We start from the raw sequence: 13,539 nt of genomic DNA on the forward strand, positions 1-13,539 counted from the left end.
CCTACCCACGCCCCTCATCAGGCTTACACGCCTCTGTCAGGTCCCCCTTCAACCTCCTCTGCTCTAAAGAGGATAATCCAAGCTCATCCAGCCTCCCTCCATCGCTGAAATGTCAAAGTCACCAATGGCATTCTATGTGGGAGCATGGTACCTTCCAGAACCTTCACAATCTGCCTGCAGTCTCTGATATGGTTCAGCATATCTCCTATGCTATTGCGTTCACACAGGAGTCCCTCACTGGGGGATGGCTACATCTGAGTGTTTCCTGTTGCCTCCTCCATCTCCTCGTTGGTAGGTTAGGCCAAGGAGACTCTGCTCCCTTCACAATACAGAGTAACAGAGAGCCAGACCCATCCAACTGATACAGATTTCCCCATTGAACATTACAAATGTTGAATAATTTTTGTTGTCACATGATTTTTACATAAACGATACAATAAAATACAGTGAAAAACATTCACTTGTCGCTGCAATTTAGTGCCATTTTGAGTAAGTGAGAATAAAGGTAAAAAAAAGAAAAATAGAACTTGGGGAGAGTCCATCAGACCTGAGCCAGCTCATCACCATTAAAGACAACTGTGTCACCATCCCTCCTCCACCACCTCCCAGCCATCTACACCACACTCCCTGCACTCTACACCATGGGTGAGATTCTTAACGAGTACTTTGCACTAGTATTCACCAAGGAGAGGGATATGGTGGGTATTGAGGTTAAGATAGATCTTTGATTACTCGAGGTCAAGTCAGCATAAGGTGGGAGGACGTTTTGTATATTCTAAAAGGCATTAAGGTGGACAACTCCCCAGGTCCAGATGGGATCTACCCCAGGTTACTGAGGGAAGCGAGAGAGGAAATAGCTGAGGCTTTAACAGATATCTTTGCAGCATCCTTGAACACGGGGGAGGTCCTGGAGGACTGGAGAATTGCTAAATTTGTCCCCTTGTTTAAGAAGGGTAGCAGGGATAATTCAGGTAGTTATAGACCGGTGAGCCTGATGTCAGTGGTAGGAGAAGATACTGAGGGATAGGATAAATACCCATTTGGAAAAAAATGGGCATATCAGTGATAGGCAGGCATGGTTTTGTGCAAGGAAGGTCATGTCTTACAAACCTAAGAGAATTCTTTGAAGAGGTGACAAAAGTTGATTGATGAGGGAAGGGAGGTAGATGTCATATACATAGACTTTAGTAAGGCATTTGGTAAGGTTTCCCATTGTAGGCTGATGGAGGTGGTGAAGTTGCATGAGGTCCAGGGTGTACTAGCTAGATGGATAGAGAACTGGCTGGGCAGCAGGAGACAGAGAGTAGAAGTGGAAGGGAGCTTCTCAAAATGGAGCCCTGTGCCCAGTGGTGTCCCACAGGGATCTGTGTGGGGCCACTGTGTGATATACAGAAATGATCTGGAGGAAGATGTAGGTTACCTCATTAGCAAGTTTGCAGATGACACTAAGATTGATGGAGTAGCAGATAGTGAAGGGACTGTCAGAGAATACAGCAGAATATAGATAGATTGGAGAGAAATGGCAGATGGAGTTCAAACCAGACAAGTGCGTGCTGATGCATTTTGAAAGAGCCAATTCAAAAACAAATTATACAGTAAATGGAAAAGCCCTGGGGAAAATAGATGCACAGAGAGATCTGGGTGTTCAGGTCCATTGTTCCCTGAGGGTGGCAACACAGGTCAGTAAAGTGGTCAAGAAGGCATACGGCATGCTTTCCCTCATTGGACTGGGTATTGAGTCCAACTGTTGGCAGGTCATGTTAGAGTTGTATAAGACTTTGGTTCAGCCACAATTGGAATACTGCGTACAGTTCTGGTCACCACATTCCCAAAAGGATGTGGATGTTTTGCAGAGGAGATTCACCGGGATATTGTCTGGGTGGGTGCTAGCTATGAAGAGAGGTTGAGTAGATTGGGATTATTTTCATTTGAAAGACAGAGATTGTGGCGGGACCTGATTGAGGTCTACAAAATCATGGGAGGTGTAGACAGGGTGGGTAGCAAGAAACCTTTTCCCAGAGTGGGGGATTCAATTACTAGGGGTCACAAGTTCAAAGTGAGAGGGGAAAGGTTTAGGGGAGATACACGGGGAAAGTTCTTCATGCAGAGGGTGGAGGGGGCCTGGAATGCGTTGCCAGTGGAGGTGGTAGGGGCAGGAATGATAATGTCATTTAAGATGTATCTGGACAGATACATGGATGGGCAGGGCGCAGAGGGACACAGATCCTTAGAAACTAGGTGACAGGTTTAGATAGAGGATATGGATCAGTGCAGGCTTGGAGGGCCGAAGGGCCTGTTTCTGTGCTGGGATTTTCTTTGTTCTTACACCACCCTCTCCGCTATCTACACCCCTCGTCAAAAACCCCCTCCCCCGTCTGCACACCCCTCCCTGTGTACAGCTCCCTCCCCCTGTCTACACCCCCCCTGTCCACACCCCCTTCCCCGTCTATACCCCGCTCCTCCGTCTACATACCCCTCCCCCATCTACACCCCCTTCCCGCTACACCCCCTCTCCCTGTCTGCACCCCCCCTTCCCCATCTACACCCCCCTCCTCTGTCTGCACCCCCCCTCCTCCGTCTGCACACCCCTCCCCGTCTACAGCCCCCTCCCCCTGTCTACACCTCTCTCCTCTGTCTACATACCCCTCCCCCGTCTACACCTCCCTCCCCCATCTGCACACCCCTCCCTGTCTCCACCCCCTCCCCCCATTTCTACACTGCACACCCCGCTATCTACATCAGACCCACCCAATATCGATGTCACGTTGTCCAGGTGAATCTTTCACTGGTGGGCCCTCACCACTCCACCACCACCTGCACCAGACCCGCACACAGTGCTCTCCTGGAGGGACTTACAGTCAGAGGGAGACACAAGGCCACAGCACATAAAAAGGCCCTTCAGCCCATCGAATCTGCAGTAGCAAAACCCAGTACTTAACTATTCAAATCCCATTCCCAGCACTTGGCCCATAGTCTTGACCTCACAAGTGTACATCTAAACTCTTCTTCAATGTGACGAGGGTTCCTGCCTCTCCCACCCTCACAGGCAGAGAGTTCCAGATTCCCCACCCCTCTCTGGGAGTAAAGGTGTTGTGTCATATCCTCTGTCAACCCCCCTGCCCTTACCTTCAATCTACAGCCCCTGGTCATTGAGCCGCCCATCAAGGGGAAAGGTACCTTCCCCTCATAATTTTATACATCGCATTCATGTCGCCTCCCCACTCCCTCCCCACTCCCTCCCCACTCCCTCCCCATTCCCTCCCCACTCCCTCCCCACTCCCTCCCCACTCCCTCCCCACTCCCTCCCCACTCCCTCCCCATTCCCTCCCCACTCCCTCCCCACTCAGGCCCCTCAGCCCTGAGGAAGAATCCATTGCTCCTGATTCAGGATTTGAACCGATCGCCTGTCCCTGCCTCTCAGGTGGGGAAGCCTGTCACCCAGCACTTTAAGGTTAACTCATGGAGGAAGGGTAGTATTAATACTCACCAGCCCACACCTCCCCCTCCTGGAGGAAGGGTAGTATTAATACTCACCAGCCCACACCTCCCCCTCCTGGAGGAAGGGCAGCATTAATACTCACCAACCCACACCTCCCCCTCCTGGAGGAAGGGTAGCATTAATACTCACCAACCCTCACCTCCCCCTCATGGAGGAAGGGCAGCATTAATACTCAACAGCCCACACCTCCCCCTACTGGAGGAAGGGCAGCATTAATACTCACCAGCCCACACCTCCCCCTCCTGGAGGAAGGGCAGCGTTAATACTCACCAGCCCACACCTGCACCTGATGGAGGAAGGGCAGCATTAATACTCACCAGCCCACACTTCCCCCTACTGGAGGAAGGGCAGCATTAATACTCACCAGCCCACACCTCCCCCTCCTGGAGGAAGGGCAGCATTAATACTCACCAGCCCACACCTCCCCCTACTGGAGGAAGGGCAGCATTAATACTCACCAGCCCACACCTCCCCCTCCTGGAGGAAGGGCAGCGTTAATACTCACCAGCCCACACCTGCCCCTGATGGAGGAAGGGCAGCATTAATACTCACCAGCCCACACTTCCCCCTACTGGAGGAAGGGCAGCATTAATACTCACCAGCCCACACCTCCCCCTCCTGGAGGAAGGGCAGCATTAATACTCACCAGCCCACACCTCCCCCTCCTGGAGGAAGGGCAGCATTAATACTCACCAGCCCACACCTCCCCCTCCTGGAGGAAGGGCAGCATTAATACTCACCAGCCCACACCTCCCCCTCCTGGAGGAAGGGCAGCGTTAATACTCACCAGCCCACACCTGCCCCTGATGGAGGAAGGGCAGCATTAATACTCACCAGCCCACACCTGCCCCTGATGGAGGAAGGGCAGCATTAATACTCACCAGCCCACACCTCCCCCTCCTGGAGGAAGGGCAGCATTAATACTCACCAGCCCACACCTCCCCCTCCTGGAGGAAGGGCAGCATTAATACTCACCAGCCCACACCTCCCCCTCCTGGAGGAAGGGCAGCATTAATACTCACCAGCCCACACCTCCCCCTCCTGGAGGAAGGGCAGCATTAATACTCACCAGCCCACACCTCCCCCTCCTGGAGGAAGGGCAGCGTTAATACTCACCAGCCCACACCTGCCCCTGATGGAGGAAGGGCAGCATTAATACTCACCAGCCCACACCTGCCCCTGATGGAGGAAGGGCAGCATTAATACTCACCAGCCCACACCTGCCCCTACTGGAGGAAGGGTAGCATTAATACTCACCAGCCCACACCTGCCCCTGATGGAGGAAGGGCAGCATTAATACTCACCAGCCCACACCTCCCCCTACTGGAGGAAGGGCAGCATTAATACTCACCAGCCCACACCTCCCCCTCCTGGAGGAAGGGCAGCGTTAATACTCACCAGCCCACACCTGCCCCTGATGGAGGAAGGGCAGCATTAATACTCACCAGCCCACACTTCCCCCTACTGGAGGAAGGGCAGCATTAATACTCACCAGCCCACACCTGCCCCTACTGGAGGAAGGGTAGCATTAATACTCACCAGCCCACACCTGCCCCTGATGGAGGAAGGGCAGCATTAATACTCACCAGCCCACACCTCCCCCTACTGGAGGAAGGGCAGCATTAATACTCACCAGCCCACACCTCCCCCTCCTGGAGGAAGGGCAGCGTTAATACTCACCAGCCCACACCTGCCCCTGATGGAGGAAGGGCAGCATTAATACTCACCAGCCCACACTTCCCCCTACTGGAGGAAGGGCAGCATTAATACTCACCAGCCCACACCTCCCCCTCCTGGAGGAAGGGCAGCATTAATACTCACCAGCCCACACCTCCCCCTCCTGGAGGAAGGGCAGCATTAATACTCACCAGCCCACACCTCCCCCTCCTGGAGGAAGGGCAGCATTAATACTCACCAGCCCACACCTCCCCCTCCTGGAGGAAGGGCAGCATTAATACTCACCAGCCCACACCTCCCCCTCCTGGAGGAAGGGCAGCGTTAATACTCACCAGCCCACACCTGCCCCTGATGGAGGAAGGGCAGCATTAATACTCACCAGCCCACACCTGCCCCTACTGGAGGAAGGGTAGCATTAATACTCACCAGCCCACACCTGCCCCTGATGGAGGAAGGGCAGCATTAATACTCACCAGCCCACACCTGCCCCTGATGGAGGAAGGGTAGCATTAATACTCACCAGCCCACACCTCCGCCGTTGTGTAAAGCCACCCACGTTGCTCCTCGGAAAGCGTCACCAATAGCGTTCTGCACTGCCATGTCTGGGAAGAGAGAGGGCCAACACATACCCAATCAGTTGAGAACATGGGGGGACATTAGGCTCCTCATTACCACTCTCTCCCCCTGTGACAACCTCCTGAGGATAGATCTATTCGTCTATGAATTGAGGGTCATCAGGTGAGCACACACAGTCTCAGGAGGGCCCTTGAATAACATGCAGAGGGACAACTACAAATGGCATTTTTACGGTACCTTTAAGGTGGTATAGAAACACTGAGCTGATGGTCAAAATTTGTCATGAACCATATAAGGACAGGTGATCCAAAGCTCAGTAACAGAGGTACAAAGACATTTGAAGGAGGAGACTTGGGCCATTCTTATAAATGACCTGGATGAGCGCGTAGAAGGATGGGTTAGTAAGATTGGAGTTGCTGAAGGATGTTGCAAGTTACAGAGGGACATAGATAAGCCACAGAGCTGGGCTGAGAGGTGGCTAATGGAGTTTAATGTGGAAAAGTGTGAGGTGGTTCACTTTGGAAGGAGTAACAGGAATGCAGAGTACTGGGCTAATGGGAAGATTCTTGGTAGGGTAGATGAGCAGAGAGGTCTCGGTGTCCAGGTACATTGATCCCTGAAAGTTGTCACCCAGGTTGATAGGGTTGTTAAGAAGGCATACAGTGTGTTAGCTTTTATTGGTAGAGGGATTGAGGTTTGGAACCACAAGGTCATGCTGCAGCTGTACAAAACTCTGGTGCAACTGCACTTGGAGTATTGTGTACAGTTCTGGTCACCGCATTATAGGAAGGATGTGGAAGCTTTGGGATTGGTTCAGAAGAGATTTCCTAGGACCTTGGCTGGTAATGGAGGGAAGGTCTTATGAGGAAAGGCTGAGGGATGTGAGGCTGCTTTCATTAGAGAGAAGGTGGAGAAGTGACTTAATAGAGACGTATAAGATAATCAGAGGGTTAGATAGGATGGACAGTGAGAGCCTTTTTCCTCAGATGGTGATGGCTAGCACGAGGGGGCATAGCTTTAAATTGAGGGGTAACAGATATAGGACAGATGTCAGAAGTAGTTTATTTACTCAAAGAATAGGATGGGCATGGAACAAACTACTTGCAACAGCAGTAGACTCGCCGACTTTAAGGGCATTTAAATGGTCATTGGATAGGCATATGGATGAGAATGGAATTGTGTAGTTAGATGGGCTTCAGATTGGTTCCACAGGTTGGTGCAACATCGAGGGCCGAAGGGCCTGTACTGTGCTGTAATGTTCTATGTTCTATGTGCAATGAGACACAACTGGAGATGTTAGGGATGAATGCGCAGGATAACAGCACAACAATAGGCCTTTCACAGTGTCAATGAACTGAATGGTCTCTTCCTGTGCTCTAAGATTCAAGGGTAACAGAAATTTGAAAACAAGGATTGATGGACTTTGGTTCGGTGAGGCATCAAGTTATAAAATCACAGCAGGTAGATGGATGAGAGGTAGGACAGGCTTGATGGACTGAATGGCCCCTTCATTTCAATGGATACTGATGGTCCTTTACAGAATCCATTCAGTGAATGGTACCAACCTGCACAAAATGCTGACCCATCGTAAATATTTGAGGTTTCTCTGAAGGGGCTGTCAGTTCCACTGACATCATGGTGGTCTCGGCTAATCACCACAGGAGCCTGTCAGGGGACATAGAGATTAGAATGGGATTGCTTTGTGTAAAATGTAATTCTGAGAGGTTATAATTATCAGGAATAATAGAACAGAGTGGGACACCTTTCTCTGGATATGAATAGATTGAGGAACTTAGAGAACACAGGAACATAGAAAAACAGTAGCAGGTGTTGGCCATTCGGCCCTTCAAGCATGCTCCACCTTCAATATGATCACAACTGATCTTCTAATTCAATCCCCTCTTCCTGCTTTTTCCCCATATCATACCCTTTGATCCCTTTAGCCCTAGAAATTATATCTAACTCCTTCCCGCAAACAGTCAATGTTTTGGTCACAACTGCTTTCTGTGGCAAAGACTTTTACAGGCTCCCCTCCCTCTGAATAAAAAAAAATTATTTTAAAAAATCATTTCTGGGATTTGGGCATCATTGGCTGGGCTCAATATTTATTACCTGTCCCTAGTTGCCCATTGAGAAGGTGGGGGTGGGCTGCCTTCTTGTAAGCAGTGCTGTAAGTAGACCCCCTTAGGGAGGGAGTTTCTTGACATCTCATCCCTAAATGGCTAACTCTGCATCCTTAGACTGCGACCTCTGGCTCTAGATTCCCCAGTCATCAGGAACATTCTTTTTGCTCTACCCTGTCTAGACCTGTCAGGATTTTATAGGGTGCTATGAGATTCTTCCTCATCTTTTTAAACCAGTGATTATAATCCTAAACTAATCTCGTAGCAAATTACTTCAGATGCTGGAGTCTGTACTGAAAATAAAAAGCACTGGAAATCACAGCGAGCAAATGTTTCGAGCGTAGCTGACTCTTCGTCAGACACTCCATGTCAGCTCTGATGAAGAGTCATTTAGACTCGAAACGTTAGCTTGCTCTCTCCCCATGGATGCTGCCTGACCCACTGTGATCTCCAGCATTTGTTGCTCTAACCAATCCAGTCTTTCTCCATATGGTCAGGAATCTCTATTACACTCCCTCCATCACCAGACCATCCATCCTCAGATAAGGAGACCAAAACTGGACACAGTACTCCAGGTGTGGTCTCACCAAGGCCCAGTCCAGTTGCAGCAAGATGTCCCAGCTCTTGTACTTGAATTCAGAGGGGCAACTGTCAGTCAAATTAGAAAGGAGTGAACGGGCTAGAAATAAATAGGAGCCTTCAGTTATGTAGAGAGATAGGAGAAGCTGTGTTATTCTCCTTCCAACAGCAAAGGAGGATTTAATTCAGATGTTCAAAACTAAGAAGAATTTCCATAGGATTTTTCAGTTACCTGCACCAGTATCCGTTTCCTTTTGTGGTCTGGTGTCAAGCTGTACTTTAAATGTCCCTGAGGACATGTGTTGGGATGTTTGATTTTCATTAAAGGTGCTACATAAATGCAAGGTTTTGCTATTACCGTGATCTTGCCTGCAGCAATTGCCCGGTTTATTGCAACTGCTATCTTCACTCTTCCTTTCTGATCCGAGTACAGAATCCGAGCTTGAGAACCGACAACCTGGCAAATGCAGGCAGGAAATTTCAATCAAAGAAAGTCTGACTAATTGCTCACCCACAGAACCATTCTCGTCAATCATTTCCACCCCCTCCCTGAAACCTTCACACTCTCCTGGAAATGTAGTCCCCACAATTCCAGCTGAGGCCAGAGCAGTCCTTACAAAGTTTCATGACACCATCGCTGCTTTCCCACATTACATTGTATACGTTTATGAGGGTGGGTTTGTGATGGAGAGCAACATATGCCTTCAATTCCCACATCAGCTCAGGTTACCCCAAAGGTCTCTCCTTCTCAACCTCTCCCCTCGCTTGAGGCACAGTGACCCTCAGGTTAAACCACCACTAGTCATCTTTCTCTAATGAGAGAGTTGAACTATGGTGCCTTTATTTTTGCTATGTACATTAGAGGGAACAGCAGTCACTGTGTACATTACAGAGAATAGCAGTCCCAGTGTATATAATAGAGAATAGCAGTCCCTGGGTATATTATAGAGGACAGCAGTCACTGTGTACATTACAGAGAATAGCCGTCCCTGGGTATATTATAAAGAATAGCAGCCCCTTGGTATGTTGTAGAGAATAACAGTCCCTGTGTATGTTATAGAGACCAGAAGCCTCTGTGTATATTGTACAGAATAGCAGCCCTCCTCGATTCCCTCATTAAGTCCTTCAGACCAAAGGGTTAGCCATGGGGACCCGCATGGGCCCCAGCTATGCCTGCCTCTTCATCAGGTATGTGGAACAGTCCCTCTTTTTTAGTTACACTGGCACTATCCCCTACCTTTTCCTCTGTTACATTGATGACTGTAAGGGCACCACCCCATGTTCCCACGAGGAGGTTGAACAGTTCATCAACTTCAGAACAATCTTCCACTCCAACCTCAAGTTCACCTGAACCATCTCAGACACCTCCCTCTCCTTCCTGGACTTCTCCATCTCCATTTCTGGGAACCGACTCAACACAGACATCCATTTCAAACCCACCAACTCCTGCAGCTACCTGAACTACACCTCCTCCCAACTCCCCCACCCCGGAAAAATGCTATCCCTCACTCCCAATTCCTCTGTCTCCGCTGCATCTGCTCCCAGGAGGAGCAATTCCACTCCAGAACATCCCAGATGGCCTCCTACTTCAAGGACGCAATGCCCTCCACTACCCACACCTCCACCCTTGAACCCCACCCCTCCAACTGCAACAAGGATAGAAAGTCCACCCCCCCCTCCCTGGTTCTGACCTTCCACCCTACCAACCTCCGGATACAACGCATCATTGTCAGCCATTTATGCCACCCACAGTCAGACCCCACCACCAGGGATATAGTTCCCTCCCCACTCCTATCTGTGTTCTGCAGAGACTGTTCCCTCCATGGCTCCCTTGTTAGGTCCATGCACCCCACCTACCCACCCTCCACTCCCAGCACATTCCCTTGCCACAGCACGGGGTGTAAAATCTGTGCCCTCACCTCCCCACTTACATCTGGCCAAGGCCCCAAAGGATCCTTCCACATCCAGCAGAGACATTTCTGCATCTCCACACACCTCACCTACTGTGTCCGTTGCACCCAATGTGGTCTCCTCAACATCGGGAGGATGCCAACTCGCGGAACGTTTTAGGGAACATCTCTGGGACAGACGCACCAACCACTCCCACCGCCCCATGGCCGAAACGTTCAAGTCCCCCTCCCACTCCGTCAAGTTCACGCAAGTCCTGGGCCTCCTCCACCACTAAACCATAGCCACCCAATGGCTGGAGGAAGAACACCTCATCTTCCATCTTGGGACCTTCAACCAAACAGCATTGATGTCGATTTCACCGGTTTCCAAATCTCCTCCCCCCCCCACCAATCCACCTCATCCGAAATCCAAAACTCCATCTTGGAACCGCCCACTCAACCTGTCCTACCTGCCCATCTTCCTTCCCACCTATCCACTCCACCCTCCACTCCGACCTATCACAATTACCCCCAACCTACGTCCACCTTTCTCCTTCCCATCTACCTTTCCTCGAGCCCCACATCCACACCCCTATTTATCGCTCGGCCCTCTTACACCCCCACATTCCTGATGAAGGGCTTTTGCCTGAAACATTGACTCTCCTGCTCCTCAGATGCTGCCTGACCTGCTGTGCTTTTCCAGCACCACACTTTTTGACTATAAAACAGAATACCAGACCCTGACCTGACAGCTAAGGACTGAGGATAAAAGAGGATAGCAGTCCCCATGCAACATCTTAAGGCTAATATTTCTTGTTTTTCTTTTGTAGATGTATCACAGTTGGATCCCTCCTGTGCTGTTAATTAGAATATCACAGTCCCCATTCAGTGTGTTCCCCTGACTGCGCTCAGCTACCTGCTACCTACAAACTACTGAGGCTTAACAGGAGAAATGAGATAATTCCTGGTGAATTCAAAAGTGAGCAAGTGACAGTCTTAGATTAGATTACTTACAATGTGGAAACAGGCCCTTCGGCCCAACAAGTCCACACCGACCCACCACCCACCCAAACCCATTCTCCTACCTTTTCCCCTTCACCTAACACTACGGGCAATTTAGTGTGGCCAATTCACCTAACCTGCACATTTTTGGATTGTGGGAGGAAACCGGAGCACCCAGAGGAAACCCACGCAGACACGGGGAGAATGTGCAAACTCCACACAGTCAGTCGCCTGAGGCGGGAACTGAACCTGGGTCTCTGGCACTGTGAGGCAGCAGTGCTAACCACTGTACCACCGTGCCACCCAGTTGCTTCCTCTCGCCTCCTCTCTGAACACCATCAGGTGTATCAGTGACTTCTCCAGTCCTTAGCTGTCAGGTCTGTGAGAACAAGACTCCTCAGCTTAAATCCTGCTCAAGGGAAACATCAGGCAAGGACCCTGCTCCTAATCACTGCCTCATGACCCAGGCTTCACTGTCCGTTTACCACACAGTCCACCCTGCAACTCGGAGCATTGACAGGCAAAAAACACACACACACACACACACACACACACACACACACACACACACACACACCCGTTCTGATGATAGCAAAGGTCAGTGGGGTGGGGGGTGGGAGCGGGGTAGAGAGCTTTCATTGTCCAGGGAATAATCGCCAGCTACAGCCAACAGTCTCTGAATGGAGAGAGAAAGAGGTAATTTCAGGCTAAACATACCATGTTGTGTTTTGCAGCCTGTCTGATCCAGCGGATGTTGTCTGTGTACTGTTGTTTAACGTAACTGCTGGTTTCTGGAAGGCAGAGCAAGGGACAACAATGTCACAGTAAGATCTACACAACAGATGTAGAGAGGCATCTAGGACATGATTTATACTTCAGCCTAGAATTTCCTGATCCTGTCCGATATCTCATGGTCCCAGTGGATATGAATGGCAGTGTAGACAACTCAGCTCTCAAGGCAGCTTCATTGTTCCATGCTGTCCCTATCCTGGGAGTGTTTGAGGGAGGACAGTGTAGAGTGAGCTTTACTCTGTATCTAACCCTGTGCTGTCCCTGTCCTGGGAGTGTTTGATGGGGCAGTGTAGAGGGAGCTTTACTCTGTATCTAACCCTGTGTTGTCTCTGTCCTGGGAGTGTTTGAGGGAGGACAGTATAGAGGGAGCTTTACTCTATATCTAACCCCGTGTTGTCCCTGTCCTGGGAGTGTTTGAGGAAGGACAGTGGAGATGGAGCTTTACTCTGTATCTAACCCCGTGCTGTACCTGACCTGGGAGTGTTTGATGGGGGACAATGTAGAGGGAGCTTTACTCTGTATCGAACCCTGTGCTGTCCCTGTCCCTGGGAGAGTTTGATGGGGACAGTGTAGAGGGAGCTTTACTCTGTATCTAACCCATGCTGTCCCTGTCCTGGGAGTGTAATGATGTGACTTTGAAGAATAAATGTGCGTCTGGCAATGGTTCTGATAACTCAGAATGAATTTAAAACAACACATTTGTTTGAAACTTGGTGTCGCGTAATTCCTTCTGCCAAACTGATCCCATTGCGGTGTTCCCCTTTTCATCCTCACCGATCCCCAATGGCCTTGACTCTTGAACTTTATTCTTTGGGAACTTAAAAGGGGAAAAAAAAAGGACAACTCAGTGTGTCTGAGGTGCTGATTGTGATTAAGTTCCCTTCAGCTGTTGGTAAACCAGATGAACTTCTGTCACTTTCTCGTTCTCTGATGTTAACATCTGGAACTGTTGCTCTGGGATTTCAACTGAATCAAGCCAAAGATATTTCTGACTCTCTAATACATGAGGGTTTAATAAGCTTCCATTAAGCAGTGGCAAATTGTGTCCCGTTGTGAGCTTGCTATCGAGGAGAGAGTAAATTAACAAGTCCGTTTGAATTTCAACTTTTCAGGGTTAGTTGACAGGAAATGAGTGAGAACACTGCAGACTGAGACCAACGCCTGTATGTGATTAAAATCGATTGGCATTCAAATGTTACCTTTCGGCACTTAAATTTAACCTTTTGACATTTGAATGGTTATACAAGTGTGTAACCTGTGGGAGTGTATTAATTTCTGCTAATAAAACCTGCTGAACATATTTTGGCAATAACTGAATTGGTCGTAAATCTTGCAAGGAGGTTGCACGTTCCTTTGCTTTGTTACTGAGGTTTTTGTGGGTTTTTACTTTCTCCTGGCATAG

The 13,539-nt window shown here is 49.6% G+C and overlaps 1 protein-coding gene across 1 annotated transcript in view; it reads right to left on the minus strand.

The window, feature by feature from the left end:
• Window positions 1-13,539, minus strand: part of uroc1 (urocanate hydratase 1) — an 85,054-nt gene that overhangs the window by 10,462 nt on the left and 61,053 nt on the right. Inside the window, exons 15-18 of the mRNA XM_060835298.1 lie at window positions 12,063-12,136; window positions 8,813-8,911; window positions 7,318-7,417; window positions 5,697-5,778 (exon numbers count right to left, since the gene is read on the minus strand). Of these exons, the coding sequence (XP_060691281.1) occupies window positions 5,697-5,778; window positions 7,318-7,417; window positions 8,813-8,911; window positions 12,063-12,136 (355 nt within the window). The remainder of the gene's footprint in view (window positions 1-5,696; window positions 5,779-7,317; window positions 7,418-8,812; window positions 8,912-12,062; window positions 12,137-13,539) is intronic.

The sequence above is a fragment of the Hemiscyllium ocellatum genome, chromosome 14, assembly GCF_020745735.1.
Source record: "Hemiscyllium ocellatum isolate sHemOce1 chromosome 14, sHemOce1.pat.X.cur, whole genome shotgun sequence".
Taxonomy (NCBI): Eukaryota; Metazoa; Chordata; class Chondrichthyes; order Orectolobiformes; family Hemiscylliidae; genus Hemiscyllium; species Hemiscyllium ocellatum.